This window comes from Chelonoidis abingdonii, chromosome 9 (assembly GCF_003597395.2).
Source record: "Chelonoidis abingdonii isolate Lonesome George chromosome 9, CheloAbing_2.0, whole genome shotgun sequence".
Classification (NCBI taxonomy): Eukaryota; Metazoa; Chordata; order Testudines; family Testudinidae; genus Chelonoidis; species Chelonoidis abingdonii.
The window spans coordinates 45,928,613-45,943,518 of record NC_133777.1 but is presented as its reverse complement, the minus strand read 5'-3'; the positions used below and the strand labels follow the sequence as shown (position 1 = coordinate 45,943,518).

General features: G+C 47.0%; 1 protein-coding gene across 1 annotated transcript in view; it reads left to right on the top strand.

Moving 5' to 3' along the window:
- The first annotated feature begins 2,261 nt into the window (after positions 1-2,261).
- Positions 2,262-14,906, top strand: part of HCN4 (hyperpolarization activated cyclic nucleotide gated potassium channel 4) — a 161,108-nt gene continuing 148,463 nt past the window's right edge. The window contains exon 1 of the mRNA XM_032789147.2: positions 2,262-2,986. Coding sequence (XP_032645038.1) covers positions 2,352-2,986 — 635 coding nt within the window. The 5' untranslated portion in view covers positions 2,262-2,351. The remainder of the gene's footprint in view (positions 2,987-14,906) is intronic.

Below are 14,906 nucleotides of genomic sequence, written 5' to 3'. Positions count from 1 at the left end.
GCATTGGGAGCTTAACCCAGAATTCCAATGGGCAGCAGAGACTGTGGGATAGCTACCCACAGTGCACCCCTCCGTGAGTTGATGCTAGCCATGGTAGTGAGGACACACTCCGCCGATTTAATGCGCTTAGTGTGGACATACGCAATTGACTGTATAAAATCCATATTTAAAAATAGACTTCTATAAAATGGGCCTAATTTCGTAGTGTAGACAAACACATCCCTCAGAGAGGAGAGGGGCAGGTCTGTAATCCTGACAGAGGTTTGAGTTTTCTAATCTATAGGAACATTTCAAAATTGACACCCTTCCCGCCCCTGCTGAAGGAAAGTTCACAATCCCCCCAGCTGGGTGTTGGAGTGTTTCGCATGAGTCAGTCGGTGTAGGTTCTGTCACTGGCTGCAGGGGTGGGCCGAGATGCTAGGCGAAAGCACTGCCGAGCGAGGGGGCTGGTCAGGCTGAGGCAGCATGTGCTGTGCGTGTGCACGGTGAAGTCACTCCGCTGCTGGCTGCAGTTCCTCAAAGTCAGAACTCCAGTGACTGACACATCCCGCTGCCACAGACAGCTGGAGAGCGGACTGCGCCGCCGGTGACTGACAGCAGCCTGCCGGGAAATCTGTACCGCTCTTCTCAGGGGAGGCGGGGGATTCCCTCCTTCGCCAGTGTACAGGCTACCGGCTAGTCCCGCACAGCGTGCATGGGCGTGGCCTTTTCCCGATTTAGTTTTATTTTAAACACAAAGGAAAAGGAAATAGAGAGCGGAGGACTTAGACCCCCACGTACAATACAGACTACCATCCTCCATCTATTAGGCCAAATTCATCCTTGCGGTAACTCGTTGGGCTGCAAAGACAGGGCACCGGGGGCAGTTCGCAAAGCTACGAGTTTAGAAAAGCTGGTATGGAAAATAGCCACCCCGAATAGCCTCCATCCATTAGCGCGCATGACCAAATCCCCCTCCCTAGGAATACGCCTGGCTGTGTCCTGACCCCACCGCTTCGGCATCCCTTAAGGGAGGTTCAGTGCAGGGCTGTGCCGGGACAGAGGCTCTCCAGGCCAGCACCAGTCTCCTGGGAGACGCGGTGAGTCTGGGGTGAGCTGCTGAGTCAGCTTCCCCCTGCCAAGTGGTTTCCCCAAGTCCCAGGGAGAGCCCAGGCTTTCCACCCCCTCCCGACATCAAACCCAGCCTGCCTGGTTTGCGTGGGGAGCGGGGGTGTCTTTGAAATATAGCTTTGGAATGACCGCTACAGAGCCAACCCCGCCGGGGGAGACAGACAGTAACGTTTACAGGACTCAGGGGAACGCAAGACAAAGGGAAGCCTGAAACCCATCCATGGCTTGCCGGCGTGTAGAGAGTCAGATAGCTTCCTTCCAGCGCAACCTGCGACCGAAACGCCGCGCATCCCTCAGACCCTCTGCTTTGCATGCAAGCACGTGTCCAGCACGCCAGCTTTTCAAGGTGAACTGATCTCGCTTTAGCTTTGCATTTTTCCCCTTTCACCAAAGCCACAGTGTTTTCGGGAGCAAAACTGCAATGACACAGCCACAACTTCAAGAACGAACGGAAATGAACCGGTCTTGGTCTTTTTAACATTTGTAATTCATTACCCCCAAGTAGTTTTCTCTGAAACAAAACTGTACAATAAACCTACTCAATGAGCAAAGAGAACCCCGGGATCTCGGACCAGGAGCAGAGCTGCAGTGCCTAGTCTGAATGGACATTGCAGGCTGCGCTCAGAAATATTGCAGTGTCCATCTAGCTATCCACCACCTGCCCAGCCAGACGTTGCCCTTTTAAGAAGCCGGGGTGATGGCTCAGGTAGGCAGAGCCTGTTTGCAGCGCTCCTATAGCAACCCAATTGAATCAGATAGCCTCATGAATATTCCCAGCCCCGGCAGCTGCAGGAGGGATGAGGAGGGCAGTGATGTCAGCAAGCTGGGGATGCTGCAAGTTGCGGTTAATTGTGTCTTAGTGGCTGGGGGGTGAGGCGCGGAGGCGCCCCGGGGTGATGTGCACTGTGCCGGAGCCGCAGCCCCAGCCCGTTCGCAGGCGGCATGGCCAGGGCTGCTGCGGCCGCGGGGCAAGCCCTGAGTGCGACTCTGCCCTAGACTTGCCCGGCGGCGGGGCTCGGGGCGGCCCTGGATTGCAGTGACCCCGCCCCCAGGGGAGCAGGCAGCAAGGAGCCGAACCAGGACGTGGGGGCTGCCGTCCCCTGGAGTGGCCGCGGAGCCGAGCCTGATGCAGAGCCAGTGGCCGGCACGCTCCGGCGAGGAGATGACACGCCTGCCGCCGGCCCCCCCTGCCCGGTGAGCTGGGGTGTGGGAGGCCGGGGCCCCGGGGCGGAGCAGCCGCCATGGACAAGCTGCCCCCTGCCATGCGCAAGCGGCTCTACAGCCTGCCCCAGCCCGGTGGGTCCAAGGCGTCGATCATGGACGAGGAGGGAGACGACGACAAGGACACCCGCAGGCGGAGTATCCGCCTCAAGCCGTTGCCCGCGGCGGGGGGCCCCCGGGGAGACGCCGGCCCGGAGCCGGGCGCCAAGAGCAGCACCAACGGGGACTGCCGGCGCTTCCGCGGCAGCCTGTCCTCGCTGGCCAGCCGGCACCTGCACGACGCGGCCGAGGGCACGCGGCTCATTGGGGGCGAGGGGGAGGCGGCCTCCCCCGGCGAGGAGCGAAGCCCCCCGGGCGACGGGGAGCCCGGGCCCCCGCCGGCCACCGCCCCTTCCCCCCTGCCGGAGCCACATGCCTTGCCCGCCTCCGCCTCCATCAAAGTGGAAGGCGGGGCAGGGGGCGACCAGATCACCCCGGACGAGGAGCTGCGGCTGGGCCAGGCCGGCTTCATGCAGCGCCAGTTCGGGGCCATGCTCCAGCCGGGGGTCAACAAGTTCTCGCTGAGGATGTTCGGCAGCCAGAAGGCGGTGGAGCGGGAGCAGGAGCGGGTCAAGTCCGCCGGGTTCTGGATCATCCATCCCTACAGCGACTTCAGGTACTGAGACCCCGCCAGACGTGTCCAGCCCAGAGCCCCTCAACACCCAGCCTGCGCGTTGCCTCCCACCAGCCCAGAACCCCCCGCCTGCTGTGCCCCTCCCAGCCCAGAGTCCCTTGCCCGGAGGGAACCTTCCTGATTAGTTTCCCCGTCGCTGGAGCTAAAGGACACAGCTGTTGCTGAGCAACCCCAATGCAGACCCGCTCTCGCCCTCCGCGGGGTTTATTTCTTTAAGCAAAACTTTACTGCCCTCATCTTATTTTTGACTATATTTTCAAATGTATCATCAGCTCTTACCTGCGTTAAGGGCCACTCCACAGTCCGGCGTAACTGGGAACCTGCCCTCCACCTGATGCACAGCTGTGGTCAGTTTGGTGCCTGCAGCTTGCTAAACTGCTCCTGCCTCTCCACTTCTACCCCTAGGGTCTACTTTGTTCAGGTTCTAGCTCCGCTGTTTGCTGTTGATCCCTAGATAGTTATTTCCCCCCCGTGGAGTGAGGATGTTGCTGCTGCTCCATAGGGCTACTTACTGCAGCACCACTCGCCAGGCATTTGTATGTGCAAGGGATAGTGCAATTCATTAAGCAGAATCCTAGTCCTTCAAAAATGGTAAAGACTTCTTTTTGTTGCATGTATAGATGCTGTTTGTGGAAGTAATTTGAATGGGGTTAGTTAACCTGGTTTTGCTACAGAACTGTTCTCACTTTCACTGAAGTGGGAATCCTTCATTGTGGGTTAATGAGAGAATTAACTTGTAAGTAGTAGAGCCAATTTCTTTAATGCTCTCGGTCACAGTATTTGGATATTTCTGGGTGAACTGATGGCTACTGTACAGGCAAGTGTTTCCTCAGCGCAATATGTAAAGTACTGCAGTCAGCAAGGGAGTACTTAGTGCAAGCAATGTCCAAGGTTTATTGCTTTGGCTTTAATTACAGCAGGTTTATAAGCTACATTAAAATGCAGTAGAAGCTCCCCATTCAAATACATATCACAAAATGCACACTGCAAATCGTCCAGCCCAGCATTATCTCCTAGGATGGTGTCAGGGAGATGGTTACAGGGGAGGGAGAGTATTGATTTCTTACCAATACAAAGCCCCTGAAACTATGTTTTAGAGATTTAAAAATCAGTTCACACATTTCAAAGGTCTACACTTGCCAGTGATCAGATTAATTGATATTTCTTGAATTAACACACAATTATAGGGTTTTTTTAAATCTGGAAGAACTGCACTGTCAATTAAATCCATGCATTGAAGTGTCCCAAATGCACTGCTGACCCAGCACATAAGGGTGTCCAATAGTCACATCATATTTAGTCCTTGTATGCATAATCTCCTTTATGCCTGGATTGAAAAGGGTTTAAAATTGCCTCCCATTTGTGATGTTTCACAGACACCATGGAATGTGAGAGGTTGGCTTGAAAAACAATAATTGTATGGCCTTGTCTTCAAATCTTTGTCTTATCTGCCTCTGCCTGGATGTAAAACTGAACCAAACATCTGTGGCCTCTTAGGTTATTCTGGTGAACTGTTCTCTTGCATACAGTATCTTAAACAGCTTGTTTGGTTCTCAGTGCATTAGCTATCTGAGCGGACTCCATCCAAAAGTAGCCTAGAGCTTGCATTTTTCACTCATACTCTGGATTCATTCTCACCTTCTTTCTTTAGGGCTAATTTTTCAGCATAGAACCAGACTGTCAAACTCCAATACAGAGATGTTTGTAATAGTAGCCAATGTGCCTCTCATTCCAAGGTGAGATGTTCCTATTTGGCTAGACTTGCTAAATTAGCCAACACTTGCTGCTTAAAATAGAGCAACACATTATGAGGTAAGTTTTTATTTCTGAGGTGCTGCAATGCATGGCCATTCACAACATCACACGCAGGAATAAAACATGCAGGCAAGTTAGACACACCCAGACCAAATGATAAGACCAAGCCTGTAACATGCATATATGTGATTTGTTAGTATTAATAATTAAATCCTTGCCTGATGTAGCCTTGTGTTTGTGCAGAGATGATAGAGCTGGCTGGATATTGTCCTCAAGTGCAAGGCACTCTTGGTTTTAAATTCCAGTTAAGATGATCTGCTGCTGTTTTGTGTTCCCTTATAGCCTTATGCTCGAAGCCTGGCACACAATATATGCTTTCTCCCCACAGGCCGTACTGGGCCTGCCACAGATGGGACAGCAGCATGGGTTACACAATGGATGTTAGGAAAGGGGATGAAGAGAGGGGGAGATGAAACAATATTTTATGGCCATTGTCTGTCTTCCCCACACTGTGTTTCCCCCTTTCCCTGCTTCTAGGTTCCTTGAGAATATCCCTGTGAAGGTGACTGCCACTGAAAGGAAATGTGTAGACTTCCCTGAGAATACTGCCTGTGGCCAGTGTTTGAGCTGAAGGGGGCAAATGGAATTTTCCCTGATTTTTGGTGAGGAAGCATTCTTCTTGGGGGCAACTTAGTTCTCCCTTTTATGGATGACAATATTTTTGGCCTCTGAAATGCAGCAGATTGCAACAAATAGTAGGTATTATCAAAGTACTTCCAAGGGCTGGATATCCTTGAGCCAAAGGACTTTACTTCCTCCATTGCAAATTACTCAGTGTTGCACTGACTGCTCCTAATCAAAGGCAGGTGCAGATTCCATGCTGTTAGGACAGTATAATGGGCCTGATTCTCTGTTGCCGTGTAACTGCATAGTCTCCAAAGTGCTAGGGGAAAATTTTGTAATGACAACAAGGAGTCTGGTGGCAAAACCCACTAAAGCTTATGCCCATACAAATCTGTTAGTCTTTAAGGTGCCACCGGACTCCTCGTTGTTTTTATGGATACAGACTAATGTGACTCCCTCTGATATTTTGTAATGACTGCACAAGGTGCAGGGCAATGGAGAATCAGGTTCCAGATCGTGTAGGGTAACCAGTTTAACAGCTGAGAGTAGCTCTTGCACCTGCAAGACAGAGATCTGGAAAATCATTGCTGTTGCATTAGACTGCTGGGGATGTGAACCTGTGGGCTGGATGTCTTGGTATGTCAAGTCACTATTACTGGGCCTGATTCTGCCCTGACTTACATTAGTGTAATTCTACTTGCTTCACTGGAGGTCCTCCTGATTTATAAGGGCGTGCGGGCAGTTCCTGTTGCAGTGGCACAACAGATGCTTTCATCATAGATTGTCATTAAAGAATCTGTTTTACACCTAATATGGTTAATTCAGTGGCAAATCTATGACCTCTCCAATAGTAAGATGAGTTAATACAGATTAATGCTCCATTGATCCCAGCTTCTAGTCCATTGCAAGAGGAAAAGAAACTAAATGACCTTTATAAAAATCAGCTCCAATGCCCTAAGTATGGTGACTAATGAATGGGCTAATTCTAGAAGCACTTAAAAAGTGACTTAACCAATATACTTTCTGTTAGAAATTGCTGTTACATAGGTATGCTTCTCAGTGTATTAGTTACCAGAGTTTATTTGCATTCATGGTTGATTGCACATCAGTGCAGATTCAATGTATGGTTTCCTAAATCAAGATTTATGTGAAACTTTGAAAGCTTTTTCAGTGGTTAGATAAATAGATTCATAATTTCTAACTTGGAGGAAGCATTGATCCAGTACAATTTGTTTAAGATAAAATAATAGGCAAACAATGATAGATTTTTGTTTGTGTTCGAGTGAAGGATATTGGGGGTATCTGCTCTCTCTGTGGTCAGGAACTGCTTCCAAAGTGGGCGTAGCATGCTGCTGTTTAGGTGAACTGAGCCGCAAATGTCACGTGAAATGTATGAGTATCAGGAACTGTTAAGGAACACAGTTGTTTTCATTCCTGAATATGGGCCCAATCCCCCAGATACTATCAGCCATAGTTCTTTCTACTTTGGAATCAATAGAACTGCTCCTAGTAGTGCCCACTAAACCTGGTAGTGTTTGCAGGCCTGGGCCAACGAGGGGATGAGAAACACAAGGCCCATGATTGTTTTTTAATAGACTTATTGATCTGTGAAAGATCCCTGGGGCACTAGTGGATCTGTGCTTATCCACTAGTGGATCTTTCCCTGCTTATCTTTTTACTCATTGTTTTGCTAAGATGAAAAACCATTTGCAACATGTACAGTGATACTCACTGCCTATGTCAGTTCATCAGGTAGGTATTGTCATCTCTGTTCTGAATCAGTGTTACCTGCTGTTGTAAAATGGCTCTGAGTGCCACCTCTCTGCATCATTTTATGCCTGTCCATGTTCTGAGACCACCCACCATAGTGAACTCTGAGCCTGTGAATTGCTTGCTATTCTTAGTGAAGTGGAATGGAAGCTGCACATTGTTTCAGTGTCAGAATGCAAATTGAGTGAGATCTCTGTTTAAAATGAGAGGTAGAAGAAGCTCTGCCTGTTAGTAAAAATGGCAGGTGTAGCCCAGTCATAGACACAGGTGGTTCAAACACTGGAGTCTCTCTCTCTCTTTTTTTTTTTTTTTTTTTAATTTACAAACTGATTATGCTTGGGTTAAAACTGGTGCTACATTGCCAATTGTGAAATGGTTTCACTGAGCCCCGTCCTGCCATCCTTACTTAGGCAAAACCTCCCATTGACTTCCATAGGAGTAGTACTCTAGGGTATTTAATAGGAATGGTTCAGGGTGTCACAGCTTCAGGGAAACTGCGACTGTATTCCATCTCCTCCCTCCTCCCGCCACCCTATCTAGCCCAGGAGTGCCCAGTCATGTCTCAGATTTCTGCTGTCACTTGTCTCCGGACAGGAACTCTTGACCCACTCTGTTCTGATGGGGGATTTTTAAGGCCACACAGCTCCCTGCCATCCACTGAAATATCCCCAGCAAGCCAGTCTGCTTAAAGGCCAACCCTGTGTGTTGCTTTCTCTCTGAGGATGACACTGTTTTTACTGAAAGGGACAAATTACCACTCAGTTCTTCCTAAGCAAGCACATTCTTCAGGTAAAAGCATTTAAATCCATTTATTGTTTTTTATATGTTTTCTCTGTAAACACATACCAGGAGTCACTCATGAGTCTTTTGGGGCCCTAGTAACCCAAAGTCTTTCCAACACTTCTGCAATGGTTCCCCTCCTCCCTCTTGGACAGAAGGCCTTGTTTGCTGGATCAGAAAGCAGGCCCTGCATCAGTTTAAACCTGGCCTTTTTATATCAAAAGCCCTTTCTTTGTCTGTTGGTCTCTGGAAAACCCAGTTGAACCAGTCTGTGCACCCCTCACCCCCCTGAAATGATGCCCCTCTGGAGGTGTTTATAACCAACTGATTCAACTGTATCATCCCCTCACTGTTTGTTGTTTGTGGAGGAGTTGTGGTAACAATCCCTGTCCCATAGTGATACATTATACATTTAACGCAGCATCGTCCCAGAGATATTGCATGGGGTTGCAACATCTGTCACACAAGGCTCTAATCCAAATCTCATTGAAGTAATTGGAAAGGCAGTTCTTGACTTCAGGGTTCCAAGAGAGGAAGCCCAGTCTTGTAGCTGGCTAGTCTAGATTCAAGGGGTCAGAGTTCTATTCCTGACTCTGTGTGTGCCCCTGTCCAAACCACTTAATTTTTCTGTGCCTTAGTTCTCCATCTGTAAAATGGGGATAATAGCTCCCTGCCTTACAAGGGTGTTGTGGTGATAAGTGCATTTGTTTATGAGGAATGTCCAGGTACTAGAACAAGCACCATTTAAAGAAAATAATGCCTCTATGGATCAAATGCTGCAGCTTATTACCATAATGACAGGGCAAGATTTGGACCATTACCATAGTGGCTCTCAACCCTTCCAGAGTACTTTACCCCCTTTAAGAGTCTGATTTCTCTTGCATACCTCTATGTTTCACCTCACATAAAAACTACTTGCTTTCAAAATCAGACCTAAAAATACAGAAGTATTGAAGTAATTGGAAAGGTTTCAATATTATTATACTATGCTATTACTACGCTATTACTGAAAAATTGCTTACTTTCTCATTTGTACCATATAATTATGAAGTAAATCAACTGGAATGGAGTATAAATATTGTACTTACATTTCAGTGTATAGTATATAGAGCAGTATAAACAAGTCGTATGAAATTTTAGTTTGTACTGACTTCGCTAGTTGTAAAACTAGGAAAATATCTAGATGAGTTGATGTACCCCCTGGAAGACCTCTGTGTACCCCCAGAGGTACGATTACTCCTGGTGGAGAACCAATGCGGTAGAATACTGCTGTGATTATGTATATTATACAACAGCAAAACACCAATGTATGTTGAAAGAATGTTACTGAGGCTGCAAAGTCAAGCCTTAAATAGGAAATGCCAGTATTTCAGAGCAGCATTCAGACCATCCTTTCTCTTCCTGCAGTTTCCTGCCTCGTTCATCACACACTTTCCAACTTCCCCAACAAATGGGGCAGGGGGTCTTACTGACAACAGTCTCCTTCATTACACAGTCATTCATTCATTCTATTCTATAGCAGGTTGATCCTGTTTACTGAATGAGTCTGGAGTCATGTGGAAAAAATAGCATATGCTCATGTAATTACCATGTTATAATGCATATACACAAGGGGGTTGAGTTAAGGTTGTACAGGCAATCTTAATTTGGGCATTTCCTGTCTTTTTTGAGTGCTTGATTTTGCAACCTTAATAATATTCTTTTAAAATAGTTTTGTGTGTGTCATTTCCTAGTTTTTAAGTTTGCTTTTTAAAAAATACAGGAATTTCATCATAGAGAATCGTAATGGCACACAGGTAGATCATCAGTAGGGTTGGTACCTTTAGATCCGCCACACAGACCTCTGCCACTTGAGCTAACAGAGTGACAGAGAGCAGCAGTAGCCAGGGTATCTATGCAGACCAGCACTAAAAGGGGCTACGTCTACACTACAGGATAAATTCGAAGTAGCTTAAACCGATTTTATAAAACAGATATTATAAAGTCGATTGTGCGCGTCCACACTAGGCACATTAATTCGGTGGTGTGCGTCCATGGTCTGAGGCTAGCATCGATTTCTGGAGCGGTGCACTATGGGTAGCTACTGTAAAATAATGAGGCCAATAATGTCGATTTCCGTCCACACTAACACTACTCCGATATAGTAATATCGATTTTAGCATTACTCCTCTCGTTTTGTAGGAGTACAGAAATTGATTTAAAGAGCCCTTTAAATTGATATAAAGAGCAGTGCAGTAAAATCGGTTTAACAGCATAGTGTAGACCAGGCCAGGGTGAGAGAGACATACTATGGTTTTCACTGCTATTTGGTGACATCAGGGGAATGGTGACACTCGGGAATCTTGAGTTCCATTCTAGCCTGGGGTGTGTGCTCTCATGGGTTCATACTCTTATGCTCGTTTTCCCCAAGCTTCCCCCTCTAACCAGTCCCTGTGTCAGTCCTGTCTCTTTCCTACCCCATCTTAGCCAGTTCCAGTCTCCTCTCCTCAGACTTGTTATCTCAGTCTCCTTGCCCAATAAGGCCTAGTTTTATGCCTCTGGGCATCCAGTTTGAGTCTCCCCTGCACTCCCAGTCCCTGCCTGTCTATTCTTAGCCCCCCCCCCACATTTTTGTTTCCATTTTCCTTGTCCAGTTTCCCTCCCTCTCCTTATCTAATTTATCCCCTTCACCCTGGTCTCCACCAATGCCTCCTCTGCTCACGGTCCCCAGGCCCACTGGCTCCCAGTACCAATCTCCCTCTGCAGGTTCTTCATCCAATCTGTGTCATCACTGTTCCATCCTGGCTCCTTGACTCAGGGCAGCGCTTTAATGAGTGTAGTCTTGGTTTCCCAGTGCTGTAAAAAGCCCACCTCCATGAGGAGAGTAGCTACCCTGGCACTTTACAGTGCTGAAATTTGCAGTGCTCAGGGGGATGTTTTTTCACACCCCATGAACGAGAAAGTTGCACTGCTGTAAAGTGTCAGTGTAGACAAGGCCTTCGTCTCTGCCCAGCAAGTCCCAGTCCTCCATACACTCTATGGCTCCTTGTCAGAGCCGTGTCCTCTCCTTGTCCCTCCTTCCTACTTTTCTCAATCCCAATCTCCTTGCCCAGCCAGTCCCAGTCTCCCACTTTCCCACAGCTCTTCATCTCAGTCACCCCTCTTCATCTACTGGTTCTCAGTTTCCCCACCTCCCATTTCTCTTTCTCAATCCCTTAGCCCAAGGAGTTTGTTCCCCTTTTCACTGACCTAAAAGTGGAATTCTTTTTATAAAGACCAATTTTCAGATAAACTCTTCTACTTTTTGACTGCTGGATCCAAATAATCTCAATGCATAAACCTTCCAGATTACACATGTCTGTAGAAGTAAAATCTTCATCTTGCTAGGATGAAGCAGATTTATTTGAGGGGGAGGGAAAGTGTGTTATAAAAGTATTTACTGATGAGCACACAGAAAAATATACATGTAAATATTTTCAGTGTTATAAACAGGTAGGGCTCTGCTGTGCAGGTGTTTTGCATTATACAATAGTCTGTGGTGCAACAAAGTAATATTGCATCAGAAAGCTTTCAGAATACAGAACCCAGAATGCTGTCTTTCTGGAGATCAGCATCATTTTAGTTTGAAACTACTGAAATGTGTGTTTGTTTCTTATCAGTGACTCATTAGCTAAGCCACAGAATTCTTCAGACTGGTCTTGGGACCATCATGTTGGAGCACTCCTCTTTCCCACATCATGCATTTCTCTCTCTCTTTCTCTCTCTCATTTTTAAAGGCATGTTAGTGCCAAGGCAGTTACAGGTCAATCAAATCATTGTTGGTTATAACTGGCGCTCTAACAAGCTGTTAAATCATTTAACTTGCAGATGAATGTCACTCATAAATAAAGGTGCCAAATCCTTTTCCTCCTTTGAGAACATCAAAGAACCCATTTCCCTGCATATTTCTTCTCACTGATGAGCGTAAGTGAGAGGTAACTACCCACAAAAGCTAATGCTCCAAAACTTCTGTTAGTCTATAAGGTGCCACAGGACTCTTTGCTGCTTTTACAGATCCAGACTAACATGGCTACCCCTCTGATAATTATCACCTTTGTGCCATCTGCCAAGCCCCTCCTGCTGCTGGGATATAGCAAGGCTAGTGAGCGTCCACCAGTAGAGTCAACTCTGCTTTAAGCCATTTTAAGAGATGTTTTATGTATCAACATCTCAGTTCCTCTCTCTAGGCATTCATGCCCATCACCATAGTGTCTAAGCATGTCTCATTCCCATTCTCTATTAAATGGCTCAGCTTGCAAGTCAGAACAAGATTTTCCTAGCTAGTAACATTGAAAGCTCATTCTAGTGCCTCCAAATCACAGCTGCCTTTTCTCTGCCTCGTATATGACAGGCAGTAGGAAATATTCTGGAATCCTTGTTTAGGTGGCCAGTTTTGCTGGTGATGCATGCGGTGGAATAGAATACAGTTTTGCTCTGCACAGATGTATGGGCTCTGCAATGCTGACAGCACTAAAATGTAGTGGTGTTTTTTTGGTCAGCAGACAAAGCGGTTAGGATGTTGGGAACTTTGAGGAGGGAGCAGGTGTGTGCTAGGCACTAACGAGGTGCCATTCTAGTGGCCCTTTTCTGACCTTGACCCTAGTTTTAATGCTTCATTTCTTTGGAGTCCCTTTACAAATGCAGTATATTTGCCCCATGCAGTATATTCATGTCAAACATGGCCATCCTGTGCTTAGCATTAGCACCAGTATGTAATATAAGCAGACAGTTGCTCCTGTTAGGACACCGCATGCAGCAATGGAAGGATGTGTCAATAAGAGAGAGGCAGATGATGATGATGATCCAGAGGGGAATTCCAAGGTCAGCTCACGGGACCATAAATCTGACATGATAGGCTCACAACCAAGCCCCAGTGAGGCACGTGAGTTAATCTCATTTGTGGTGCGTCTTCTAAACATGCTAACTATTGATTTAAATCTTTGCCACTTTGGAGGGACAGGTTGCCTGTGTTTATGCATCTATTGTTAAGGAGTTTAGAAGCAGGAGAGTTTCTGCAGATTGCCAACTGACTCTGGGCAGTGAAAGGTGCAAGAGCTTCTCCTCTCTTTCATAACTGTGAGTCTGGTTTCTGCGATTGCACAAGTGCTGGCTTTACTGGTAATGAGTATCTCCCATTGCTTGCACTTGGTACCTTATAGCTCTCCTTTCCCTTACTCTGAGCTGCTCTAACGTTGTTGTAATTTGACAGACATTTAGGTCCTCTGCACATTTGGGGGATGGGAAACCTGGTGAAGTATTTATAGATTTGTTGGGGGAGAAAGAAATCTCTTGCACTGTTATCAGTGCTCCAGAGCTTGTGAAGGAGATAACAGCTGCATTCTGAAGACTTGGGGACTCCACATTAAAAAGTCTCTTACTTCCACCCATCACATCACACATGATTTTGTAGCCAGGCACTCACTCCCCACAGCACTAGTATCACTGTTGCCCAGCACAATGTCTTGTCTGCAAAGAAACAGAGTGCAGTGACGGCAAGGGGGGGGTGGGCGGGGGCGCAGGGTGTTTGAAGCCCCTGTTTGTCCGCTGGCTCATTCTGAGAACTCAATCCCCTCTGTTATGTTAGTGAAGAGATTGCAAGAAAGGTGCTGAACCCTGAGGGTGCAGGATGAGAGAATGCAGGAGCCGATAATGGAGGTATTAGAGCTCTGCAAAGAAGCAGATGTTGCATTAGACACAGAAGCAGAACAGGGGTGACACTTGTCAGGCAGTGTCCGGATTTGGACTGGCTCTCCCAACAGTCAGAATGATAACAGTGTCAATACTGACAGCTGGCTCCATGCTGCCTCTTTGCACAGAGAAAACCCTTAACTAAGTACTGATTCCCAAAGCTTGATTTTCCCCCACCCCCTTGCTTATACCACTTTTTCCAGTGTTGTAACTCCACTGACTTTAATGATTTACACTGGTGTTAATGAGGACAGTCGGGTACCTTCCATCAACAGTCTTTAATGAACTGTAGAGAGAGGAGGGCTCAGTATAGACTGTGGCCATATTCTGTTCTCACTTACGCTAGTACAAACCTGGAGTAACCCCATCAAAGTCAATGTGTGCGTCCCAGTGGAACTGAAGGATCACTAGTCTCTGGAGAGGAAGCATTGTCTACCTGTCGAAGTGCAATGTTGGGAGGTGGGAGATCTAGGATCCATACTTGACTCTGGGCATGGCTACACTGGAAACGTCAAAGTGCTTCCGTGGGAATGCTCCTGCAGCAGTGCTTTGAAGTGCGAGTGTGGTCAGGTGATACACCTCCACGAGGGGTTTAGCTCCGAGCGCAGCTCCCAGCGCTCAGAGCCTGTCTACGCTAGCACTTTAAAGTGTTCAGACTTGTTGCGCTCAGGGGGGTGATTTTTCACCCCCCGAGCCAGCAACTTAGAGCGCTATGAAATGTAAGTGTAGACAAGTTTTGTCACACATTCATTGTCACCTAGAGCAAGTCACTCTTTCTCCAGCTGTATCACATGGCTAATAATACTCAGTGACCAAGTGAGTGGTTGTGAGGCTTAACCTTTTGTAAAGCTCTTTACTACTCTCAGATGGAAGGTGCTAAAGAAGGACAAAGTAGTGTTACCTGCTCTGGGATCCATTGTTACATAGTGTGTGTGTGATCTACAGCAGTCCAAGCAGTGTGTGTGTGATCTACAGCAATCTTGGAGGAATTTCTGCCTTCTGTCTTTGAAGATGTGGGATACAACCCATAGCCTGTTAATGTCACAGGCCTGAATGGATCTCCACACTGCTGGCTGATTTCTAGAGAACTGGTTCCTTTGTCCTTACCTTAATGAGACAAATTTGACCAGCACCAAATCTGAAAAAGATAACTCCTAACTTCAGATAACAGGAATAACTTCTATGATTCTACATTGCTTGGCATGTTTTTAAATCTAGATTAGACGATCAGTAAATGTGGCATAGGGAATAATCCTGCATTGGCAGG